General features: G+C 42.5%; 1 protein-coding gene across 6 annotated transcripts; it reads left to right on the top strand.

Moving 5' to 3' along the window:
• The first annotated feature begins 393 nt into the window (after positions 1–393).
• On the top strand, positions 394–21,337 carry LOC117894870 (formin-like protein). Of its 6 annotated transcripts, none has more exons than XR_004648889.1 (10): positions 573–963; positions 12,066–12,149; positions 15,532–15,618; positions 16,050–17,732; positions 17,811–18,027; positions 18,092–18,384; positions 18,459–19,013; positions 19,078–19,200; positions 19,332–19,637; positions 20,484–20,617. XR_004648889.1 is itself a non-coding variant. In XM_034802133.1 (9 exons), the coding sequence occupies exons 1-9, from the start codon at positions 685–687 to the stop codon at positions 20,724–20,726; spliced, it is 3,537 nt and encodes a 1,178-aa protein (XP_034658024.1). In that variant the 5' UTR covers positions 394–684. The 6 variants fall into 6 exon arrangements, 4 of the variants coding, with proteins under 4 accessions (XP_034658024.1, XP_034658022.1, XP_034658021.1 ...); XR_004648890.1 differs by having other exon boundaries at positions 685–963; positions 16,077–17,732; XM_034802133.1 differs by lacking the exon at positions 19,332–19,637 and having other exon boundaries at positions 394–963; positions 16,077–17,732; positions 20,484–20,726.
• The last annotated feature ends 673 nt before the right edge of the window (positions 21,338–22,010 follow it).

The raw sequence follows: 22,010 nt of genomic DNA, 5'->3' as shown, positions 1-22,010 counted from the left end.
GAGAAGTTGAAATGCAAGTAATAAGGTTTATAAGGTTTATAATTCGCGTAGAGACGTTCACTTAAAACTAAAGCGAAGCGTGTCGCGAACAAAGCACAAAAGGCGTCGCCGCCTGCTGAAGGAGTCTTCATTGAAATCTGGCTTTGTCTGTGTTGTGTGTTGTGTGTGTGTGTGTGTGTGGATTTGTCAGCAGCAGCAGCCGCCGACGCCGCTGCAGCAGCAATAAATTGTGGTTTTGCTTAGATTGTCAAAAATAAATTAAATGTAATTATCAAAGCAAGTTTATTAAATTAGAAAAATTAAATTAAACTAGTCAACAGTTTTTAAATTTCAATCGTTCGGTCGCCACAACAGATCCAAGTCGCAGGCAAACACAGCAGCAGCAGCCAGTAGCAACAGGAGAAGAAGGAGGAGGAGCAAGCACAAGAACAAAAGGCAGCCACTTTGGATATCTTCAACGAAATCAAAGAGCAACTTTCAAGTTGCCCCGAACGCACCCGCGCACTCTGTCGCACTGTATGGGGGACCCTTTCCCTATCCCTTAGCACAGCGCTCACGGCAGCGAGCATCGAAGCCGGCGACGACGGTGGCGCAGGAGCAGGACCAGGCAGAGGGGCCGGACCAGGCGGAGGTGGCGGCGCAGCGTCAGCAACAGCAGGCGGCAGCAGTCGCTTTGCCACAATAATGGGTGCAGTCAAGTCCCGCAACATCACCACTGCCGATGTGGAAGCAGATGATCAGCAGCACCATCCACAGCACAGCTCCCACTCCATGCTGCGCAATGGACATCACAATCACAACGGTCCTGCATCCGGGGGAGGCACGCTGCAGAAGCAAGACTTGCGCTACGACATCGGCTCCAGCGCCGAGTACCATCACATCCGGCAGCCGAGCGTGCGGAGTCGTAGCCAGCAGCCGATGCCCACCGCAGATGAATTGGATCGGCGGTTCGCCAAAGTTCTGGTGAGTCCGGAGCCCCATTTGTCGCGAAACTGGAGATTTTTAAAGAATTGAACGGAATGAATGGGGCGTACTTCTCATCAGAGGATTGGCTTACTCAAGCCTCTCTCTCCACACATTCGCTCCTCTGCCCTCCCTCGCGGTTGTTGCATGTGATTGATGACCTCATCGACTGTTCGCTTGAATTTTGTCATACACACTGTTCACGTGCATGTGTGCGTTTGTGTTTTTGTGTGTTCAGTGGCGTACGCATGTGGAGGGTTTATGTTAATCAGATTCCCCCATCTCTCGAAAAACAAGAATATTCCGTGACCCCCCGAAATTGTGTACCCGCCACTGCGAGAGTGTTTTCCTTTACTTCTGGTGTGTGTTCTGATCTGTCTCTGGCTTGCATTCAAACTCCAAATGCAGGGCACAGTGGGATGGGAGGGGAATTATTCGGAGCCAATTTGTCTTGTGGGTGGAGCTCACAAAACTGATGTGAGACCAATTTCTAGTCACAAAATCACAAAAGATTTGAATTTACTTGTCATCCTAGCCACTACAAACATTTTGTTGTTATTTCTCTGTCTCTCGCTCTCTCTGGTTTTCTCTGCCCCTTGGTCTGAACAAGACCACGGAATTAAGATTTTGTATTACCAACCAAAATAATTCTTAAACGAGAAGGGACGTGTGAGACGCTTCTTACGCGTCACAACTTTTATACCCGGCACTCAGGACTACATCTGCACCTTAGCGGTTATTTGGCAAATTTTACATTTTGCTTCATCTGTCATCTACATCATCAACAACACTACTCACGCCAACACGCTCCTTTAGCTCTCCACCCTCCCCTAGAGCCACACACTGCAGAGTCAGGGCAGAGTCATGGCAGAGGCAGAGACGTGTCAGAGGCAGATACGTGTCAGAGGCAGAGGCCACAAACTGCGCGAAGCAGAGTGTGAATGAGAGAATGTGTAAAAAACAAATATAAGCTGCGGGACGGGGTGGGTTTAGCCACTGCAAATTAATTGCTTCATTGCGGCTATAGTAATCATCCAATCGGATCCCAATCTGATAGATATGGCCATTCCCTACGGAATGGCGTAGCTTTGGGAGATTTTCGCACTTTTGTGGAGGCGGAAGGGGGCGGGGCTAATTTTTGAAATACACTGGTTTCAGTGTGAGCATACAGCAGTCTGGAGCCAAAATTTGGTGGCTCTAGCTCTTATAGTCTCTGAGAACTAGCCGACAAACAAGACGGTCAGACGGACGGACAGACAGACATGGCTCAACCGACTCGGCTATTGATGCTGATCAAGAATATATACATATACTTTATGGGGTCGGAGATGTTTCCTTCGGTGCGTTACATATGTACATTCTCTTTGTGTACAAATACAATATACCCTATTTACTCTTCGAGTACCGGGTATAAAAATGCAGCGTCTTTGACCGCCATAATACTATAAACGAGTAGGAACGTTTCTGAGACGCTTCGTACGCGTCACAAATTTTATACCCGGTACTCAGTCATTAAATCTTTTCAAATTGTACTTTTTAAATTTTTTCTACATGTGCATCACTTTCCCCGCCAACACGCCATTTTAGCTCGCCACCCTCTCCCAGTGACGCACACGGCATGAGGCAGAGTGTGCGAGCGAGAAAGAATGTGCAGCAAAAAACGCACAAGCACAGCTGCTGGGAGGGATGGGGGTAGCCACTGCAAAATCATTTCTTCATTATGGCTATAATTATGATCGAAACTAGTCCCAATTCGTTGATCTAATAGATAAGGTCATTCCCTAGGGAATTCTATTTATAATTGTCTCTTATCAAAATTGTGAATATGAGAGATTTTCGTCTTTTGTGGTGGCAGAAGGGGGCAGGGCGAAATTTCGAAATGCACTTGTAAATGTTGTTATCCCAGCCATCTGGATCCAAAATTTGAGGACTCTAGCTTTGGTGGTTTTTGATATCCAGACAGGCATAGCTATATCGACTAGGCTATTAATGCTGATCAATAATATGTATTCTTTATGTCTTCTTAATGGAAACATGTCCTTCTGTGAGCTATATTCATTCACTTTCGCCATATATACAATATTTATTTATTTTACTATTTATTTACTCTTCGATTACCGGGTATAAAAATGAGAAAGGCCCACAGAAGCAATTGGATTAACTCCCCTCTCTGCGTCTCAGCCGTTCTCTTAGTCCAATTCGGCATGCTAATGGCCATTAAAGCAAATTGATCGATTGTCTCCCTCTCTGTCCCTCTTAATGCGGCTGCTATGACATTGATCTGTGCCAATGCTGACTCACTTCTCGCTCTATCCAGCCTCCTCTCCCCCATGTCGCTTTGTGGCCATCGGACCGGCTCGGCTTATCACCCACTGGAATAGAACGGAACAGAAGGGGAGACGTGAAAAGAAAAAAACATCTTTATGTGTATTCATATGCATAGCTCTACATCTCGGTTATCGTCAGTCATGTTACTGACTGAGAAATATGCTCCTCAAACGGGTGTTCCGATCGAGATTGTCCTTTATACGTAGTCGGCACTATTCCTTATTGAGGATCGGATATTCTTTTCTTCATCTCAGTGTTGTAAGTATGGTCCTGGGAATCTTGATTTAGGATTACGGGTCGAACGATAGTTGTTTATTGTTGTTTGTACATATGTATATACACTGCCAATCAGACGAATAGACTCACGAGTTTTCCAAGTGAAAAAAGAAGTTTCTAAAAATCCAGCAGCGAATGACAGTGGAGCAAATTTATTTTTCCATTAATCAAGATTCTTTTCCTTGTTTGAAAAGTAAAGAATTCGACTTCTAAGTGAAAAGAGTTTTTTTTTATGAATTATTTTGTGTAAACACCCCAAAAAAAAGGCCCGTTTTAGCGATCACCGAATAGACTCAATAATGAATATTAGGCAAAATCTTTTAAAAGCTTTGTAATAAATATTTTTTTTATAATGTTTGGAGCTTAACTAATAATGTTTGTGGAAAACTTTTTTGGAATTGCTTTGTAATGTCCTTCAGGACATTAAAATTAAGGGGATTCAAAGGGTTCAATTAAAGCTCGCTGCAGGCCTGTCTGATGCAATTATGAAATGGTTTAACTTCTTAAAATTGTTGACAGGACTCATATCCTTTACGTAAAAGCTATCCCCATGCGATCCCTGCAAAATTCTGATCAGGAGAGAAAAAAAACTTCCAAATTAGGTGAAAATTTGAGTCTTTCATCCACTTCTTTATCAATTTACCGTTATATTTCGTGCGAGTATCCTGGTGAAAGTAGCACGACCGTGTGACAAAAATGTTGCAGAATCTCACCAAAGGACTTTAAGAGTAGCTTTCCCACTGATTTACTCAACATCCACGAAACAAATCGGGTGTCAAGTGCGCCATAAAAGCAAATGGAACCCAACACCAGTATGGTCCTCAAAGGACTATTGTAACGAGTCAAAAAATTTTCTTTTTTTCTTAGATCATGAAAGAATAATTACATCGACCTATTCTTTTCAAATTAAAACTTTTTTATAAAAAAAAAAAAAAACGGATACAAAAAATTCGGTTTCCGGTGTCATGACACGCGCGACAACAATGCAAGAATCCTTGCGAGACCCAGTAAGAGGATAACTTTTGTCTAATTTCAATAATACCACAATGCTAATAACATTTTTGTCACACGGTCGTGCTACTTTCACCAGGATACTCGCACGAAATATAACGGTAAATTGATAAAGAAGTGGATGAAAGACTCAAATTTTCACCTAATTTGGAAGTTTTTTTTCTCTCCTGATCAGAATTTTGCAGGGATCGCATGGGGATAGCTTTTACGTAAAGGATATGAGTCCTGTCAACAATTTTAAGAAGTTAAACCATTTCATAATTGCATCAGACACGCCTGCAGCGAGCTTTAATTGAACCCTTTGAATCCCCTTAATTTTAATGTCCTGAAGGACATTACAAAGCAATTCCAAAAAAGTTTTCCACAAACATTATTAGTTAAGCTCCAAACATTATAAAAAAAATATTTATTACAAAGCTTTTAAAAGATTTTGCCTAATATTCATTATTGAGTCTATTCGGTGATCGCTAAAACGGGCCTTTTTTTTGGGGTGTTTACACAAAATAATTCATAAAAAAAAACTCTTTTCACTTAGAAGTCGAATTCTTTACTTTTCAAACAAGGAAAAGAATCTTGATTAATGGAAAAATAAATTTGCTCCACTATCATTCGCTGCTGGATTTTTAGAAACCTTTTTTCACTTGGAAAACTCGTGAGTCTATTCGTCTGATTGGCAGTGTACATAAATAGTAACACTGTACATGTACATACAAATGTAAAATGTGGATTTAACTAGTCTATTCATTTGGTGTGTGTTTTATCGTTTCCAATATTAAACTATGCCACTTCAAGGGTACATAACATTGACAGACAATAGATACCACAATTTGTATGCAATCTGCTATTATTTATTCTTCTCTATTGTTTGTCTAAAACTATTATTCGCATTCAAAGTGTGTTTTTCTGTCTTTCGGCTTCTGTTTTGTTTATTCGCTTCGTTTCTAGCTCGAAATTTGCCCCCCAACGTATTTGTTTGTTAGTTTGTCATCTCGGTAGCTCCTCCCCCTCCCGCTTCCACTCTTGAATCCAATCTATGTTACTGGAACTGGCCTCGCCCATGCCTGCTCAGTCTCCTTGGATCCGTAGATACGGTTTGATACGGGCCGAGACCCGGACCGGTGCGATCCGGCTCGATTTTTTTATTGGAATCCATGCAGTTGCCTTCTGACTAAAAGCGATTGTTTTTCTGATTCATTGTTTATAAATAACAACAAATACGATTTTTTGCCACTTATAATTTGCGCTTTGTGGGGTCTAACCGTAGGTAGTCGCTGCAGATGTTTCCGGTTAAATGCCGACTGAATCGCCAGGGTTTACTGAACTTTGCACAGGGAAATTCTCCGACGTCGAATGGTTAAGTTCGTACGCAGTGCATGCGGTGAACGGTCCTAATAGGTCGGATTTTCATTATTATTTTACCATAATGATACACCTCTGACGACTTTTAAGCTGGAGCTAAAGTTTATTTTGAGGAAAAAGCCAAGCTATTCGCAATTCAAATTCAGATTTCAGTGAAAGTTGATGCAATATATTAATGGAAATTTCTGATATATGTGGTCCATTGATGTCTCTACAAAGTGCTTATAATTTTACAAGCTAATAATTCGTATCACCAAAAAACATTTATTTAAACACTCTGTCGCACGGGAAACGTCACACGGAGCCAACGAATTTCTTGTTTCTTAAAGCCTGTCACCAGAACTGCGGAAAATTCCTGTCAGGAATTCGCTATATGTATATTTCATTTGTGCGTGGAAGGAACCTCAAACAGGATGATGAATCCGCTATGTTTTGTAAACAGGGCCAGTTGTGAAAGATCAACTGAAATTAAAAATGGAAAAAAAGGAGCTCGTCGTTGCATCGAGAATGCATTCGGGCATGCCAATAATACATTCTGTGCGCCAAATGTTCTCGTAAGAGAATCGTAGAATGGGTGAAGTGCAGTATGTCGATTCTGGAAGGAAGACAATCCCAGCTGATCAAACAATTGATCAGAGAGAGAGAGAGAGAAAGAGCGAAGGATGGACGGAAGTGGAAAATGTATATGGAATATTGATTGCAATGAAATCCATTCCCTTCTATAGTATATTCAGCCAGTCATTGATTTAGCAATTGAAAGTAAAATCATATTTTTGAAGATCTTTAAAGATAAATGCATAAAAAATGATAATTTCATGGTCAAATCTCTTGTCTCATATTGTGGGTGTCATTAACACAAAACCAAGAAACAATATGGGACAGAGATTAAACCGCACAAAATCCTCATTCCCAATTCAATTCACTTTCCCAACCCTATCCAACTTTCACTCGCTTAATTATCATCATCATAATTATGGGGCCTAGAATCTGAAATCTATAAAAAATTGGACCAAGGAGGAGTGTGAAGAGGGGCAGCCGCAACTGCCTTCCTAATGACATTTTCAATGGCTCACAAACCACAAGGCTATAACCCACAAAAGCAGTTATTGTTGTTAATATAGTTCAATGCTCAATTGCTCATTTCGAGGGAAGGTGGTGAAGTTCAGCGCAGATGATACGTATTCAAATGTTGTCTTCCCCGATAGTAGCATTTAAAAGAGCAAAATAAAAATGGGAAACGACTGCACATTTTGAAAACTCTCCTCGTGGCACTCGCTGGAATAGCTATTCGTTGGAACCAAGTTGATGACTTCGTGTGCATCCGCTTTGTCCGTTTGGCTTGCAAATATCTAACGGCTGATGTAGCGCTGCGAAAAAGCTATCGCCGGAGTGGCTCCCCTCCGCTTGAATTGGATCGCTCTTTATCGGAATTGTAGGGCCAAGCATTAGTTTATCTTTGCTGTGCACTTCCTTCGCGGTCTGCAAAAAAAAAAAACCACACATAATGATAAAAACATAAAGGCATCTGTTTTTTCCTACATATGTGCATACATACATATGTACATATGTACGTATGTACGTACATATGTACATATAGCAAACATTGACGATAATCGGCAAACGACGTTGGACTTGAATGGGATGTGCATACACACATACATACATATATGTAAATGTATGTATGTGTGTTCATATGTATGTATGTAAGATCATACGGTGAATTACAGACAAAATACCGCAGAAATTTTGCCCCGTTCCCACAAAGGGCGAAAATATCCAATATACAGTGGCTCCCACATTAAATCAACCAAAACAAATTTCAAACTTAAAAGTCGTATAGCTTCTGAACTGTCTAACACACCACTGAAAATGAAATGTATAATGATTCCGTCTGCTCTATATCCTACATTATAATTTCACTAAGAGTTGTGGGCTAATGTTGGACCAGAACATTAATAAGCGTGTAAATGTAAAGGGGGGTGGGAAACAATTAATTAAAATAGCAGGAACTTAAAATGAGTTTCTAGGCGAAAAGGAAACAAAAAAAAAATGGGTTGAGGAATCTGATTCAAATAAGCTAAGAGATGTAATTAGGCATTTACTTTGGTTTTAATTGTGAAACCTTTTTTAAAAAAATTGTTTAAAAATAAATGGATTGGTTTTGTTGAAGATTAAGTATTTATCTATCGGTATACATTTCATTTTCAGTGGTGTGTTAGACGGTTCAGAAGTTTTACGACTTTTAAGTTTAAAAAATGTTTTGGTTCATTTAAGGTGGGAGCCACTGTACACAATTTTTAAGATATGAGAAAAGAAGAAACGCAGCTCCTTAGTGATTGGCCATGTCTATCAGATCAACGAATTGGGATAAGATTGGATTATTATTATAGCCAGAATGAAGAAGGCAGCTTCCACCACCTCTTCCAGCAGCTTTGCTTATGCCTTTTTTTGGTTGCTCATTCTTTATCGCTCGCACACTCTGCCCCATGCAGTGTGCGTCACTGGGTATCAAAATTTCGTAAAAAATAGCTCACAAACATCAACATTCTTGCATTTCAAAGCTTAATATTTTTCAAACGGTACGCTAAAACCACAAAGTGTTTGGGTACACTTTATAGATGCATTCATTAGCTTTAAAGTATGACTAAGTTCATTACAACCAGACGTAGGATACATGAGTCAAGTAAAAAAAAGAGCTACCTCTAAAAAGAAAGTTACAAACAAAAACCACACTTTTAAAATTCTTTAAAAAAAAGTTTTGCCATAGAAAAAAACCATAATCCTCTAAAAAAAATATAAATCCCTCAGTCTATCAGAAAAAGTCGGTTTGGTCGGAAGCGGAAATAAAAGTTGGATTTTGTCGAGTAGTGTAATCGAAAGCTTCACCAAAAATGAGCTGAAAATGCGAACGTTTACAGTACCCTTTGTCCTTTTGCATTCAATAAATTATTTTGTTGCTTCTAAATTGTAGTTCCTAATAAAAACTGCACCTTATGTCAAAATTAATTATTCATAAAATACATATATAAAAAACTTATCTTTCTTTTGTGTACAAAATCTACATCTAAATAAGTGCGGCATAGGATTCAGAAATGACTTAAAGAATGAAAGTGACTTACAATCGGTCAATTTAGGAGGATCTATTTTGTTTTTCCGCTATCAGACGATTACCGTAGACTCGTTTCTGGGGAAATGCCACGTCCCATGGCCAATTTAAACGTCTATGTATGTACATACATATGTATGTACATTTGTATGTATGTATGTATTTACATACATATGTAGGTTCCACTCACGTACTATTCTCGCATGGCCGTAGCCTGGTTCGAGCTGCGTTTGGAGGGGATTGGTTAGGAAAAATGTAAAGTGCGTATCCGGTGTGACGGTCAAATAATTCATTATGTACCAGTGTACACTCACATGGCATGGATTCGGAGTGGACCAATATATAATTTTCATATGTACATACATACATACGTACAGATATATGTATGTATGTATTATACGATGAAGTCATGTATGTACATATGTATGTACGTATGTACTTACATGTGTACATCATGTTCAATTTATATATGTACATACATATGTATGTATGTATAGTAAAAGTAGCGCGTACTTTTTGCCTGGTCTGGCATAAATATAGGGGAGAAGAGAGCTCGTTCCGCCGTCTCTTTGTCACCTTGTTTACTTATTATTCTCTCTCGCTTTTAATGCGCTCTTTTATTCGCATATTTATTTTTTTATACCCGGTACTCGAAGAGTAAATAGGGTATATTGTATTTGTGCACAAAGAGAATGTATGTAACGCACAGAAGAAAACGTCTCCGACCCCATAATGATCAGCATCAATAGCCGAGTCGATTGAGCCATGTCTGTCTGTCCGTCCGTCTGTCCGTCTTGTTTGTCGGCTAGTTCTCAGAGACTATAAGAGCTAGAGCCACCAAATTTTGGGCGAGAACCTCCCAAATCTGCCAAATTGGGATCCGATTGGAGCATTATTATGGCCACAATGAAGAAATTAATTTGCAGTGGCCAAACCCAACCGTCCCGCAGCTTATATTTGTTTTTTACACATTCTCTCATTCACACTCTGCTTCTCGCAGTTTATGGCCTGTGCCCCTGACTCGTCTCTGCCTCTGCCTCTGCCACGACTCTGCCCTGACTCTGCAGTGTGTCGCTCCAGGGTAGGGTGGCGAGCTAAAGGAGCGTTTGGCGTGAGAAGTGTTGTTGATGTAGACGACAGATGAAGAAAAAATGTAAAATTTGACAAATAACCGCTAAGTTGCAGATGTAGTACTGAGTGCCGGGTATAAAAGTAGTGACGCGTAAGAAGCGTCTCACACGACCCTTCTCGTTATTTCTGTTTTCTGTTTTGTTATTACGGGAAGCGCGTTGAGGCAAATCACTCAGCCTCAATGATGATCTCAGAGCGGAACAGGGAGTGGAGCAGTGGAGTATGGGAGAGTGGAAAGGGATGGGAAGGTTATAGAATAGAGAAAGGGCAGTGGGTTCACTCACAACATCACAATTAATTAAACAATATATTTTACAAACATATTCCCATAAGGGTATGGGTGGAAATGATTTACACAAAAATATGCACTTGTATATGTACAAATGTAACTAAAACGTTTTGCAAAAATGTCAACAAAAAAAATGTAAAACCAACCTAACAGAGGAAAGAGATAATTTAATAATTGTTTAGCTTAATTAACACACTGCCAAAGCTGCGAAACTGCAAGTAAGTTTCCACTAATTGAATGTGAAAAAAGGCAATGAGGTGAATTATCGTTCAATTTTAAATCTTGAAGATATACGAAACATTTTACAGAGGAATGTGATCGGAAATGAAGTTAATTGTAAAGCATCCATCTGAAACTAGATCTTCTTTTTAAAACGATTTATCTTTAAGAAGACTTACTCTTTGTCAGGTTCCCAAAGAGCTCTGTAAATGCACTCTTTTTGTGTGTTACACTCCGATGTAAAAAAATTACCCTAACGCCTTGCCAAGCCTTCTCTCTATGCCAAATATTCTGTTCAATAGGTCCATAGGTCAATAGGTTATCAACCCCAAGGACCATGTGCTACGTCGACTCTCGTCATCTCTCATCCATTATCCTCTGTGCAAGAGTCTCTCAATGTCAAAACCAACACAAATGCAGTCATGGAATAGAAAACTTACAAGATTTTCGGTCCGCAAAGTTACTGAGAGTAAGCGCATAAGTAAAGGGTATACACAACCAGCAGATCCTACACTGAGAAAAATCGTCTAGTCCCGATTCCACGATCCGATGAATACTATACATATCTAGTAGTAACCCCCCCTTTAAATACATTGTATTGAACCATCTCGCTCTCTCCGAACTGTTTTTCGTATGTCCGATTTCCATCTTCATTGTGTGATCATCCATTATGATGACTTTATACTTTTGTCATCTGTCCTCGGCACTCCCACTTCTTGCGTTCCAACATCATCAGATGTGTCTGTGCCGTTGTATGTGTGTTTGTGTGTATAATTAGAACATGCAACTGCAACTGCAGCTGCACCCAGGAAAACACACAGAAAAATAAAGAGGAACATTTAAATGAAGTCACGTAAGCTTATTTGGCGATTCCATTAGTGAACCATGCATTGCCTCCAGTTAAATTGTGCATTTAACCATTTTACACAATCGTCCAGGTAAGAATGGGTTATGTTTTGTTGATTTGTTTGATTTTCTGCTTGTTGGGGTCCAGTTCAGAGAATGATGCCACCACACAGTGGTCGGACGTGGGTTTTTTCTCTAGACAAATCCTGAAAAAAGTTGAATCACATAACAAAGTTTTGGGAAATGGAGAATATCTTTGTCTCCCTACTCTTTGCAATATTAACTTTAAGTACCCTTCAGTAGCAGTTACTGTGATGATTCAATATTTGCATGAACAAGCAAATAGGCCACTTAAAAGATACTCCACTGTTGGATGTCACCACAATAAGCCTTAAGAGTTCAATTGTCAACAAATGTAGCCGTTTTGATTACCCCTATATCTGCATATTATATCTTCGCAATATACATTTGTACATATGTTTGAAAAGGCACAGGCTCAATAAACCATTAACACTTTTTGTTCTTTCATTTCTCCAGGCCTCCATGGATTTGCCACCGGACAAGGCAAAGCTGCTGCGTAACTACGATGACGAGAAGAAGTGGGACATGATATGCGATCAAGTGAGTGCCAAAACAAATGGTTTTTTTCATGCTATTAAAGCGTGCATAAACCTGATAATATTTCTTTGCTGGAAAAAGGCAACTATCCGCCCCTTGACCGAACCCCCCAGTCAGAACTGGCATTCATACTATTAGCTTTACTTTTGAACTCTGACCGACTCTCCCTTAGTCGCTGGTCAAAGTGGTTGGAGGTGGGAGTGGCTCTATGGCTCATTGGCTCTTTGGGGGGTTAAGTATTTGGTTGATGTCTCTCCTTCATTCGTGGCGACACCTTGAACGCTGACCTTTAGGCCGCCTAGAAGTGAAGTGGCTGCCGCTCCAATTAAACCCCACAGCAAATGACTTTGCGCAATATAATTGTTGCACACACACTCACACACCCAAGTGTTGCTACGAGGGCCACCAATTGGAATTTCGAATGCGTTTATACGCTGATGAAATTAACGAAACGAAATTCCTTTTCATTTAGCTAATGGACAGGTATGATAGATATGATGATAAATCTTGAGGTTTAAGCTTAAAACACTAAAATAATTATCACATTTTGAGTTTAATTGTTTTTCGCTCAGCTAAATAACACTCGAAGTTGAACAATTAAAGATAAGGATAAGTTAAAAACTCGCTGGCTGAACTCAAAAATGAAATATTTTGGAAATTTGAAATTATTTTACGGAATGCGGAAGTCTATGCAGTTTTATATACAGATCCATATACTCGCGTCTATGTACATTGTACATATGTATGTACATATGTTTCCAGATACCTTATAGGACAAATCTAGATTGCGTGCTTTTGATTATGATCTGGAGGGGGACGGGTACTGGCGGAAGTTATGACGAAACCATTAACGTCTGCGCCAGAGCGTGCCCCTTTTTCGTTGGATTCGACTCGTATCTATCCATCCATCCCTCTATATGTACATATATCTCGCTTGTAACTGGGTCACTGAATTTTCAAGAGCTGCACCTAGAAACTGGCAACGGTGGTGCACAACAAAGAGTAAATACTGCTGCACGCATAAGTAAATGCGAGCATTTTCGCCATAGGCATATTTCGGAGTGGAGTTGAATACTCGTAGAGCAGGAAGAGGAATGCCCTGCTCAGACTTGGGACTCGCGTTAAACATTTTCTGCCATACGATAAAATATCATAAACACCCAACATGGGTACACTTTGGTGTTGTTTGTTGTCCACGTCGTCGCCGGTTCTTGATGACCGAACCGCCTGTCTGCCGCCTCCTGCACGCCAGCTACACAGAGACAGAGACCTGTTTTCCATAATTCAGACGGTAACACTGCACCGTGGGTGAGGCGTCTAAAATAGTGAATTAAAACAATCCATTTGGTAGATACTCGTTTAGTCATGTAATCATTTGCTCTAAGGAATTTTGGAATTGGATCTCCTGTTTTATATTATATGTATTTTATAATTATTTTTATTAAATTAGCCCACTGTAAAACCCGCTCTCTAGCGAAGTCTAGTCATGAAACTGAATGAAAACGCTGCCCACACCACAGACAGACAGCAAGACAGAGAATGGGACAAGTCATGTCGACGATGTTGGTAGAGGCGAAACTTGCCACTCTAGGACGACTGAGACTTAGAGACTGACTCTTCCAAGTGACTCCTCGAGGGAAGCCAATCCCACGAAGCTCTCTCTCTCTCTCTCGCTCTCTCGCTTTCGAGGCTCATAGTGACAAAATGCAAATAATTATTCCTGCAATAAATTGCAGTTCTTAATTGTTGGTGCCGCTTTCATACATACCTATACATTTACATATAAATATAACTTTTCCCATCTAAAGATACTTATGTATGTATTAGTGTGTATATGTACCTGGTATGCATGTTGATATTTCTTCAGGTCTCTTCGACTAGGAAAAAGAATCAAACTGGTTTTTCTTTGACTGCAGCTCAGCTCCCTGATTCGAAACCCCAACCAAAACCCACACATAGTTTAGGTTGTAGTCATGCGTTGGTTGGATCTCAGGGATCGCATTTGTAGCTTTAGCTGCTGCTGCTATTGCTTTTGCTATGCTTTGGCTTCGGAGTTTTGGCTGTTTTGTTGGTGCCTTAGTGGTTGGCATAGTTAAACAAAACACAGGCTAACCAGGTATACCACGCTTCATGATCAAAAATGCTTAAAAATGTCCAACGTTAGGCAAGCACCCATCGATGCTTATGTGATCACGTTGCCCCAGCCTCGGATCGGGTTGACTGGGAATGGAGATGTGGATGGGGATGGGGATCGATGTGCGGAACCGTAGACATAATCGTACTACACAAATATGCGGTTACTGCCGGCTGTAAAAATATAAATAAAAAACAAAAGTAAAAGCCGCTAAGTCTCCGCCTGGTATTAATGTTTCAGAAGACATTTTTCTCTCTCTCTCTCTCTCTCTTTGGTCTCTGGCCACTGCCACATCCATATCCACTAAAGATGATTTCCTAGCATTGCCATTAAACGGTTAAACTAAAGATATTCTGATGAATCTTAATCTTATCTAAATTACAATTTTAATATATATGTAGATGCATTCATCAACTTTTTAGAATGGCAAAGTTCACATCAACCAAAAGTACAATACTTAAGTTACAAGAAAAAAAAGCGCTACATCAAAAAAAAAAAATTAAAAATATTTATATTTTTTGAATTCTTTAAAAAAAGTTCTCTCTTACAACAAAAACTAACGATAAAGCACATTTAAAGCCCCAAATCTATTACAAAAATGTTGGTTTGGTTTGAAGCGGAAAAATGGAAAAATGGAAAAATTAAATGTGCATGGCTCGATTCTGAGTTAAATATTTCACAACCGACTAAAAAATTGTAATTGCTTAGCAATCGCAGCGCCATTGTTCTTTTTTATGTGGGGGCCCAAATAACATGGCGTTTCACTGTAAATTCACTGTATAATCGAGGAGGAACGTAATGAGACGCTTTTATACGCGTCACTACTACTATTTGTGGTCCATAGCGGAGTAAATACAGTCATGTCTGTCTGTGTGTCCGTTTGTTCGTCCGTCCGTTCGCTCCGTTGAGAGCCTGGATATCAGAGACTATAAAAGCTAGAGCCGCCAATTTTTGGATCCACGTGGCTGGGATATTACACTGTTACAAGTGTATGTCAATATTTCGTCTCTGAGAACTAGAGGCTCATCGGGACGGACCGTCAGACATAGATTTGGATCAATATCCTGATCAAGAATATATACATACATATGTATGTTGCCTTATGTGTGTGACGCACATCACTTTCGCCACAAATCAAATATAACCCTAACTATTCGAGTACCGGGTATAAAAAACCCTTAAATAGCATTGTAGCATGTGCATATCCTCAACTAATCCCCAAATATCGCATCCGTTTCATTTTGTCTGTAGGAAATGGTGCAGGCGAAGGATCCACCCTCACATTACTTGAGCAGATTGCGAACATATTTGGACCCAAAAGCATCACGCAGTCATCGGGTAAGATATGAGTACAATATAATACATACAGTATACAGTATAATCCATTCGATTGGTGTTTGATCTCTGGTAGTTTGGTTTTTGGTTTTCTGTTTGTTCCTTAGCCCTTAACCGTTAACCAGCATTGGGCAAAAGCTCAAATTGTAGACTAAAATGATTAAATTTTAAACCGAGTTATCTTGTTGTGCCATTAATTAATGCGTAAATTTCTCATTTCTCTACTCACAAAACACTGACAAACACACACACACAAACACACCACTATCCACCACGAAACTCCTATCTCTTTTCGTCCTTTCTTTCTCTATCTATCCATGGTCTCCCGCTGCATCTGCACCACCCGTATCCTGTATCCTGCTCCCGAATACTGCATTCTCCTATCCAACCTATACTCTCTCTCTCTCTCTCTCTCTCTCCTTGTACACTTACAGCTTTACCTCTTGTACTTTTTTTGCCAGAAACGGAAAATGGTAGGCGAGTCGACGTCCACGCAGGTGCTGCGGGACCTCGAGATCTCGCTGCGAACGAACCACATTGAGTGGGTGAAGGAATTCCTCGATGACAGCAACCAGGGCCTGGACGCCCTGGTGGACTATCTCTGCTTTCGGCTGCAGATGATGCAGCACGAGCAGCGCCTCCAAGGCGCCCTCTGCGCCTCCGAGGAGCGCCTAAACCTAACCAGCGGCGGGGATGGCGTGGAAATGGTACTCAGCCAAAACAGTTCCCTCAGTCCCCCCCAGAGCCAGTCTCACCCACATACTCACAATGGGGGTCTGGGCAATGGCTCTCTCCTACTGCTGGATAGCTCGAGGCAGCAGCACGTGTCCTATGGCTTCTTGCGTCCCACCATTGCCGACGCCCTGGACAGTCCTAGCCTGAAGCGGCGCTCACGTCACATTGCCAAGCTGAACATGGGAGCGGCCACCGACGACATCCATGTGTCGATCATGTGCCTGCGGGCCATTATGAACAACAAGTACGGCTTCAACATGGTCATCCAGCATCGGGAGGCCATCAACTGTATTGCCCTTAGCCTCATCCACAAGTCGCTGAGGACGAAGGCGCTGGTGCTGGAGCTGCTGGCGGCCATCTGCCTGGTGAAGGGAGGGCACGAGATCATCCTGGGCTCCTTCGACAACTTCAAGGACGTGTGCCAGGAGCAGCGGCGCTTCCAGACCCTTATGGAGTACTTCATGAACTTCGAGGCCTTCAATATTGACTTCATGGTCGCCTGCATGCAGTTCATGAACATCGTCGTGCACTCCGTGGAGGACATGAACTACCGCGTCCATCTGCAGTACGAGTTCACCGCGCTGGGGCTGGACAAGTACCTCGAACGGATTCGGCTGACCGAGTCCGAGGAGCTAAAGGTCCAGATCTCTGCCTACCTGGACAACGTCTTCGATGTGGCCGCCCTCATGGAAGACTCGGAGACTAAAACCTCGGCTTTAGAGAGGGTCCAGGAGCTGGACGATCAGCTGGAGCGTGAGATCGATCGCAACTCGGAGTTCCTCTATAAATTCGCCGAGCTGGAGACGGAGAACATCAACCTGAAGACGGAGCGCGACCAGCTGACGGTGGCCCGCCAGAATCTGGAGGAGGAGCTTACGGCCCTCCAGCGGATGTTGCAGCAGAACGAACAAGAGCTGCAGAAGCGCGACACTCTGCTGCGCACCAAGAACCAGGAGCTGCAGACCTTGTCCCGCTCCCTTCCCCGTTCCGCCTCCAGCGGAGATGGATGCCTGACGAATGGCGGGCTTCAGGCTGGCGCCACATCAGGCTCTGACTCGCCTCTGCCCCCGCCGCTGCCTCCACCGATGACCACGGCAGCAGCAGCTCCGCCACCGCCTCCACCACCGGCACCACCCGCACCACCGCCACCGCCCATGATGCCCGGCATGGGCCTCAGTCCGCTGGGCAGCCCCAACGGCAGCATCGCCTCGACAGCGCCTTCCCCGCCGCATGCCCAGCCCATGCTAAGCTCGTTCCCGCCACCGCCGCCTCCAGTCGCCGGTTTCATGCCCGCCCCAGACGGCGCCATGACCATCAAGCGAAAGGTGCCCACCAAATACAAGTTGCCCACACTTAACTGGATACCGCTGAAGCCGAATCAGGTGAGTGTCTGTCTGATCAGAGCAGAAAGGCTGTGCCTTGATCTTCCCATATTGATGTCTCTCTGTTTCCTTTTGCAGGTGCGTGGAACCATTTTCAATGAACTGGACGACGAGAAGATCTTCAAGCAGATCGACTTTAACGAGTTCGAGGAGCGCTTCAAGATTGGCAGCATTGGCGGGGCCCTGCACAACGGCACCACTGGCTCGGAGGTGGATGGATCGCTGCAGTCCAGCAAGCGCTTCAAGAGGCCCGACAATGTCTCGCTGCTGGAGCACACGAGGTTAAGAAACATTGGTAAGTGCGGATGGGGAGCTTCAATCTAAGCCATTTATTGAATATTGATTGATTTATCTCTTAGCAATCTCCCGTCGTAAGCTGGGCATGCCCATCGACGATGTTGTGGCTGCCATACAGGGTCTGGATCTGAAGAAGCTTTCGCTGGAGAATGTGGAGCTGCTGCAGAAGATGGTGCCCACAGATGTCGAGATCAAGGCCTACAAGGAGTACATAATTGCGCGCAAGGACCCACAGCTGCTTACGGAGGAGGATAGGTTCATGCTGCAGCTGTCGCGTGTCGAGCGAATCTCCTTCAAGCTCTCGATTATGAACTACATGGGAAACTTTGTCGATAGCGTCCATCTGATCAGTCCGGTATGGATCAACAGTCTGCGATTGATCGATCAGAGCTGATCTTTTAATGTAAATTGTACTATTTCATGTTGTAGCAAGTCCAGTCGATAGCCGGAGCCTCCAACTCTCTGAAGCAGTCGCGCAAGTTCAGGGCGGTTCTGGAGATTGTTCTGGCCTTTGGTAACTATCTGAACAGCAACAAGCGGGGACCGGCATATGGCTTCAAGCTGCAGTCGCTGGACACGCTCATCGATACAAAATCGACAGACAAGCGGTCGTCGCTGCTGCACTACATTGTAGCCACAATACGGGCCAAATTCCCGGAGTTGCTCAACTACGAGACGGAGCTTCAGTGCACAGACAAGGCGGCGTTGGTTGCTCTCGAGAATGTGGTCGCCGATGTCCACGAGCTGGACAAGGGCATGGATCAGGTGCGCAAGGAGGCCGAGCTGCGGGTGAAGGGCACGCAGACACACATCCTGCGGGACTTTCTCAACAACACCGAGGACAAGCTGAAGAAGATCAAGAGCGACCTGCGGCACGCCCAGGAGGCGTTCAAGGAGTGTGTCGAGTACTTTGGCGAGTCCTCAAGGACAGCCGATGCGGCGGCCTTCTTTTCGCTGATCGTCCGCTTTACGCGGGCCTTCAAGGTGGGTGCCGGCTGTGCAGTCACTACGGTTTGAGATTTTCTTACAATCTTTGTCCTTATTGCAGCAACACGACCAGGAGAACGAGCAGCGACGTCGTCTGGAGCAGGCAGCGGCCCTGGCTGCCTCAAAGAAGGAGAACAACGCCCAGGTTCTAATGCGCAACAAGCACAACCAGAAGAAACAACAGGTGAGTGCTGGCCAGCGGCAGCTCCCCCTTAAGGTAGCCTCAAACACTTCAGACTCGGATGTCTCACTCCTGCTCATCTCACCAATGATCTAGTAATCTGATACGCTTTCGTTCTGATCTGACTTACGCAGCAAATACATTGTCTGCTTGACTTTGCCAAGCAGCACATCACTGTGGACAATTGCCTCCCATAGCTCCATCCCCAGAAGCAACCAACACCACCTTAACCTTCTCCAACCTCCACCCTAGCACGTCACGTTAGCTACATGGTCATTTGGTTAAAAGCTCGAAACATACACACAAAGCTCAGACATTTGGTTTTGGCTGCCTGCTCCTGCTCCCCCTCAAATCCAACCAATATCCAACACCATCAACCAACACCACTAGCACCATCTTCTTGGGGGACGGCATGTGGCGGGATTTGTTTTGTGATTAGTGTAAGTCGCGTGGTTTGTGTCATCTTTTGTCTTACCAAGTAGCTAGTATCAGCCAGTCTCTTGGCCTTCATTCTAATCCCCCACGCTGTGTGGCCTAATACTCGCTAATTCCATTTCTAATCCACTTTCGACTGTGACCATTGGATACTTGCCAGAAATGTATCACTAACGAGAAGGGACGTGTGAGACGCTTCTAACGCGTCACAACTTGTATACCCGGCACTCAGTACTACATCTGCACCTAAGCGGTGTTTTGTCAAATTTTACATTTTTTCTTCATCTGTCATCTACATTACCAACACTACTCGCGCCAACACGCTCCTTTAGCTCGCCACCCTCCCCTTGAGAAACACACTGCAGAGTCAGGGCCGACACGCGGCAGAGGCAGAGACGTGTCAGAGGCAGAGGCCTCTGCCACTGCGCGAAGCAGAGTGTGAATGAGAAAATGTGCAAAAAACAAATATAAGCTGCGGGACGGAGTGGGTTTAGCCACTGCAAATTAATTTCTTCACGCGAAGAACGCCATATTCAGTTCAGGGTTATCGGTTAACAAAGTGTTTCAGGCGGTTGTTAGGCATATACTACAATTTTTTTTCTTCTTGTTAACTGATTTTGTTATTATTAGCTGATGTTGTCCTCGTTAAACGTTTAACTAAATATAATATTTATAGATTCTTAAGTCTCATTAAAAAAAAGCTAACACTAACAGCGACTAATATCTAATACCGCTTATAATAAGTCCATATCTTTGTGTCGTGGTGGTGATGGTTCTCTATGACTAATGGCTGTCTCTATTCGTTTTCTTTAATCCCCCCAATGTGGCTTGCTCCAAAACACGTTTAACAGCTGGCTACAACCTGCGCGCTCTCCTTGCAGGACGCTGTCATCAACGAGTTGAAGACCAAAGCGCATTCGGTGCGCGAGAAGAAGTTGCTGCAGCAGGACGAGGTCTACAACGGGGCCTTGGAGGACATACTGCTGGGGCTGAAGAGCGAGCCGTATCGACGGGCAGATGCGGTGAGGCGATCGCAGCGAAGGAGGATCGACAATAATCGCTTGTCGCGCACCCTGGAGGAGATGGATTGCTAGGAGCGACGCCCTAGTACAGCATCGAATCGAAAATCAAAATTCAAAAACGAAAGAATATTAAACAATAATGGAGATACTGCAATATGTGATTGGCGATTAAATTGTTTTAGACGCATGAAACAGACACACACACACACACTCACATTCCCTCCCAGAGGCACGCCTCAACTCGAATATTTTCAGAATAACCTTAAGATGAATATTTGATCCTCCCCTTCTCCCAGAATCCTACTCCTATCCGTGAATCTCGGAACATGTTTTGTGAGAAATGGTTTGTCGCCAAAATGTTTTTACAATTTTATTTGGTTTAATTTTAATTGGCTAGCACTTAAGTTAAATGAATTTATTCAAGGGGTGTATTTATCAGATATTTAATTGTAAAATAATGGTTTTTAAACTGTGTAAATACTATATTTGCGTATATACATACATACATCTGTCCATGTAATGTATACATGATGTTTAGTTTACCGTTTAGTTGTCGATGCTTAAGTTTTAACCAAATTGGAATTACTATGATTTGCGCGAATATGGAAAATCTTCCAACGTACATATGTATAAGAAATAAATTCATGAGAGAGTAAAATGCATTCTACTATGTATATTTTCCCCTTTTCATTTTTTTCGATTTAATGTCTTTCCCCCACTTCACATATAGCAGCCAGATCTACATCTTTCATAAAGAGAAGCGCCAAAATATTGCAAGAATTAATTTTTAGTACGTTTTTACAGAACAAGACATTTTATAAAATTTTATTGGAATTTTTATACGAACGATATACACACCCGTAGATACTATATAAGAATAAGAACTATATTCCATTTATACGCCAATTTACTCTTACAAGCCACAAAAATGGTCGAAGACTGAAAATGGAGCAGTTGACTAAAAGAAAAACGAACACTCGGATATACTTATACACGTAAATAATTACATATTGAAAAGCTTTTGTAACCATTTTTTCGAATAGTGTCTTCTCTAAACCTAGATATACATAACATACATTTTTATAAATTGAAATGCAAAAAGCAAAAATGCAGTAACGAATTTAGTTGATCTTTAAGCACAGTTTTACACGTGCCATTGGCATCCTTATGCATATCCTTTGAGTAGAGTAGACCTTTTCTTTATTTTGCCTATGCCAAACAAAATTAGCAAAAGCTGGAAGCAATTTAAATCACTCTGCATGATCGATTAGCACGCGCAGGCATGCAGACATATGTAGATCTTACAAATATTGTGTTATTTAATTTGATAAGAAGACAGCAAAACACGAATATCGT

This window comes from Drosophila subobscura, chromosome J, assembly GCF_008121235.1.
Source record: "Drosophila subobscura isolate 14011-0131.10 chromosome J, UCBerk_Dsub_1.0, whole genome shotgun sequence".
Taxonomy (NCBI): domain Eukaryota; kingdom Metazoa; phylum Arthropoda; class Insecta; order Diptera; family Drosophilidae; genus Drosophila; species Drosophila subobscura.
This window is presented reverse-complemented; position numbering and strand designations above follow the sequence as displayed.

Bases quoted from the DNA above. Each gene is read 5' to 3' on its own strand.
- LOC117894870 (XM_034802130.1), top strand. From the start codon at position 685: ATGGGTGCAGTCAAGTCCCGCAACATCACCACTGCCGATGTGGAAGCA. The intron at 17,733-17,810 runs GTGAGTGTCTGT...TTCCTTTTGCAG, and splicing joins TACCGCTGAAGCCGAATCAG to GTGCGTGGAACCATTTTCAA. The intron at 18,028-18,091 runs GTAAGTGCGGAT...TTTATCTCTTAG, and splicing joins CACGAGGTTAAGAAACATTG to CAATCTCCCGTCGTAAGCTG.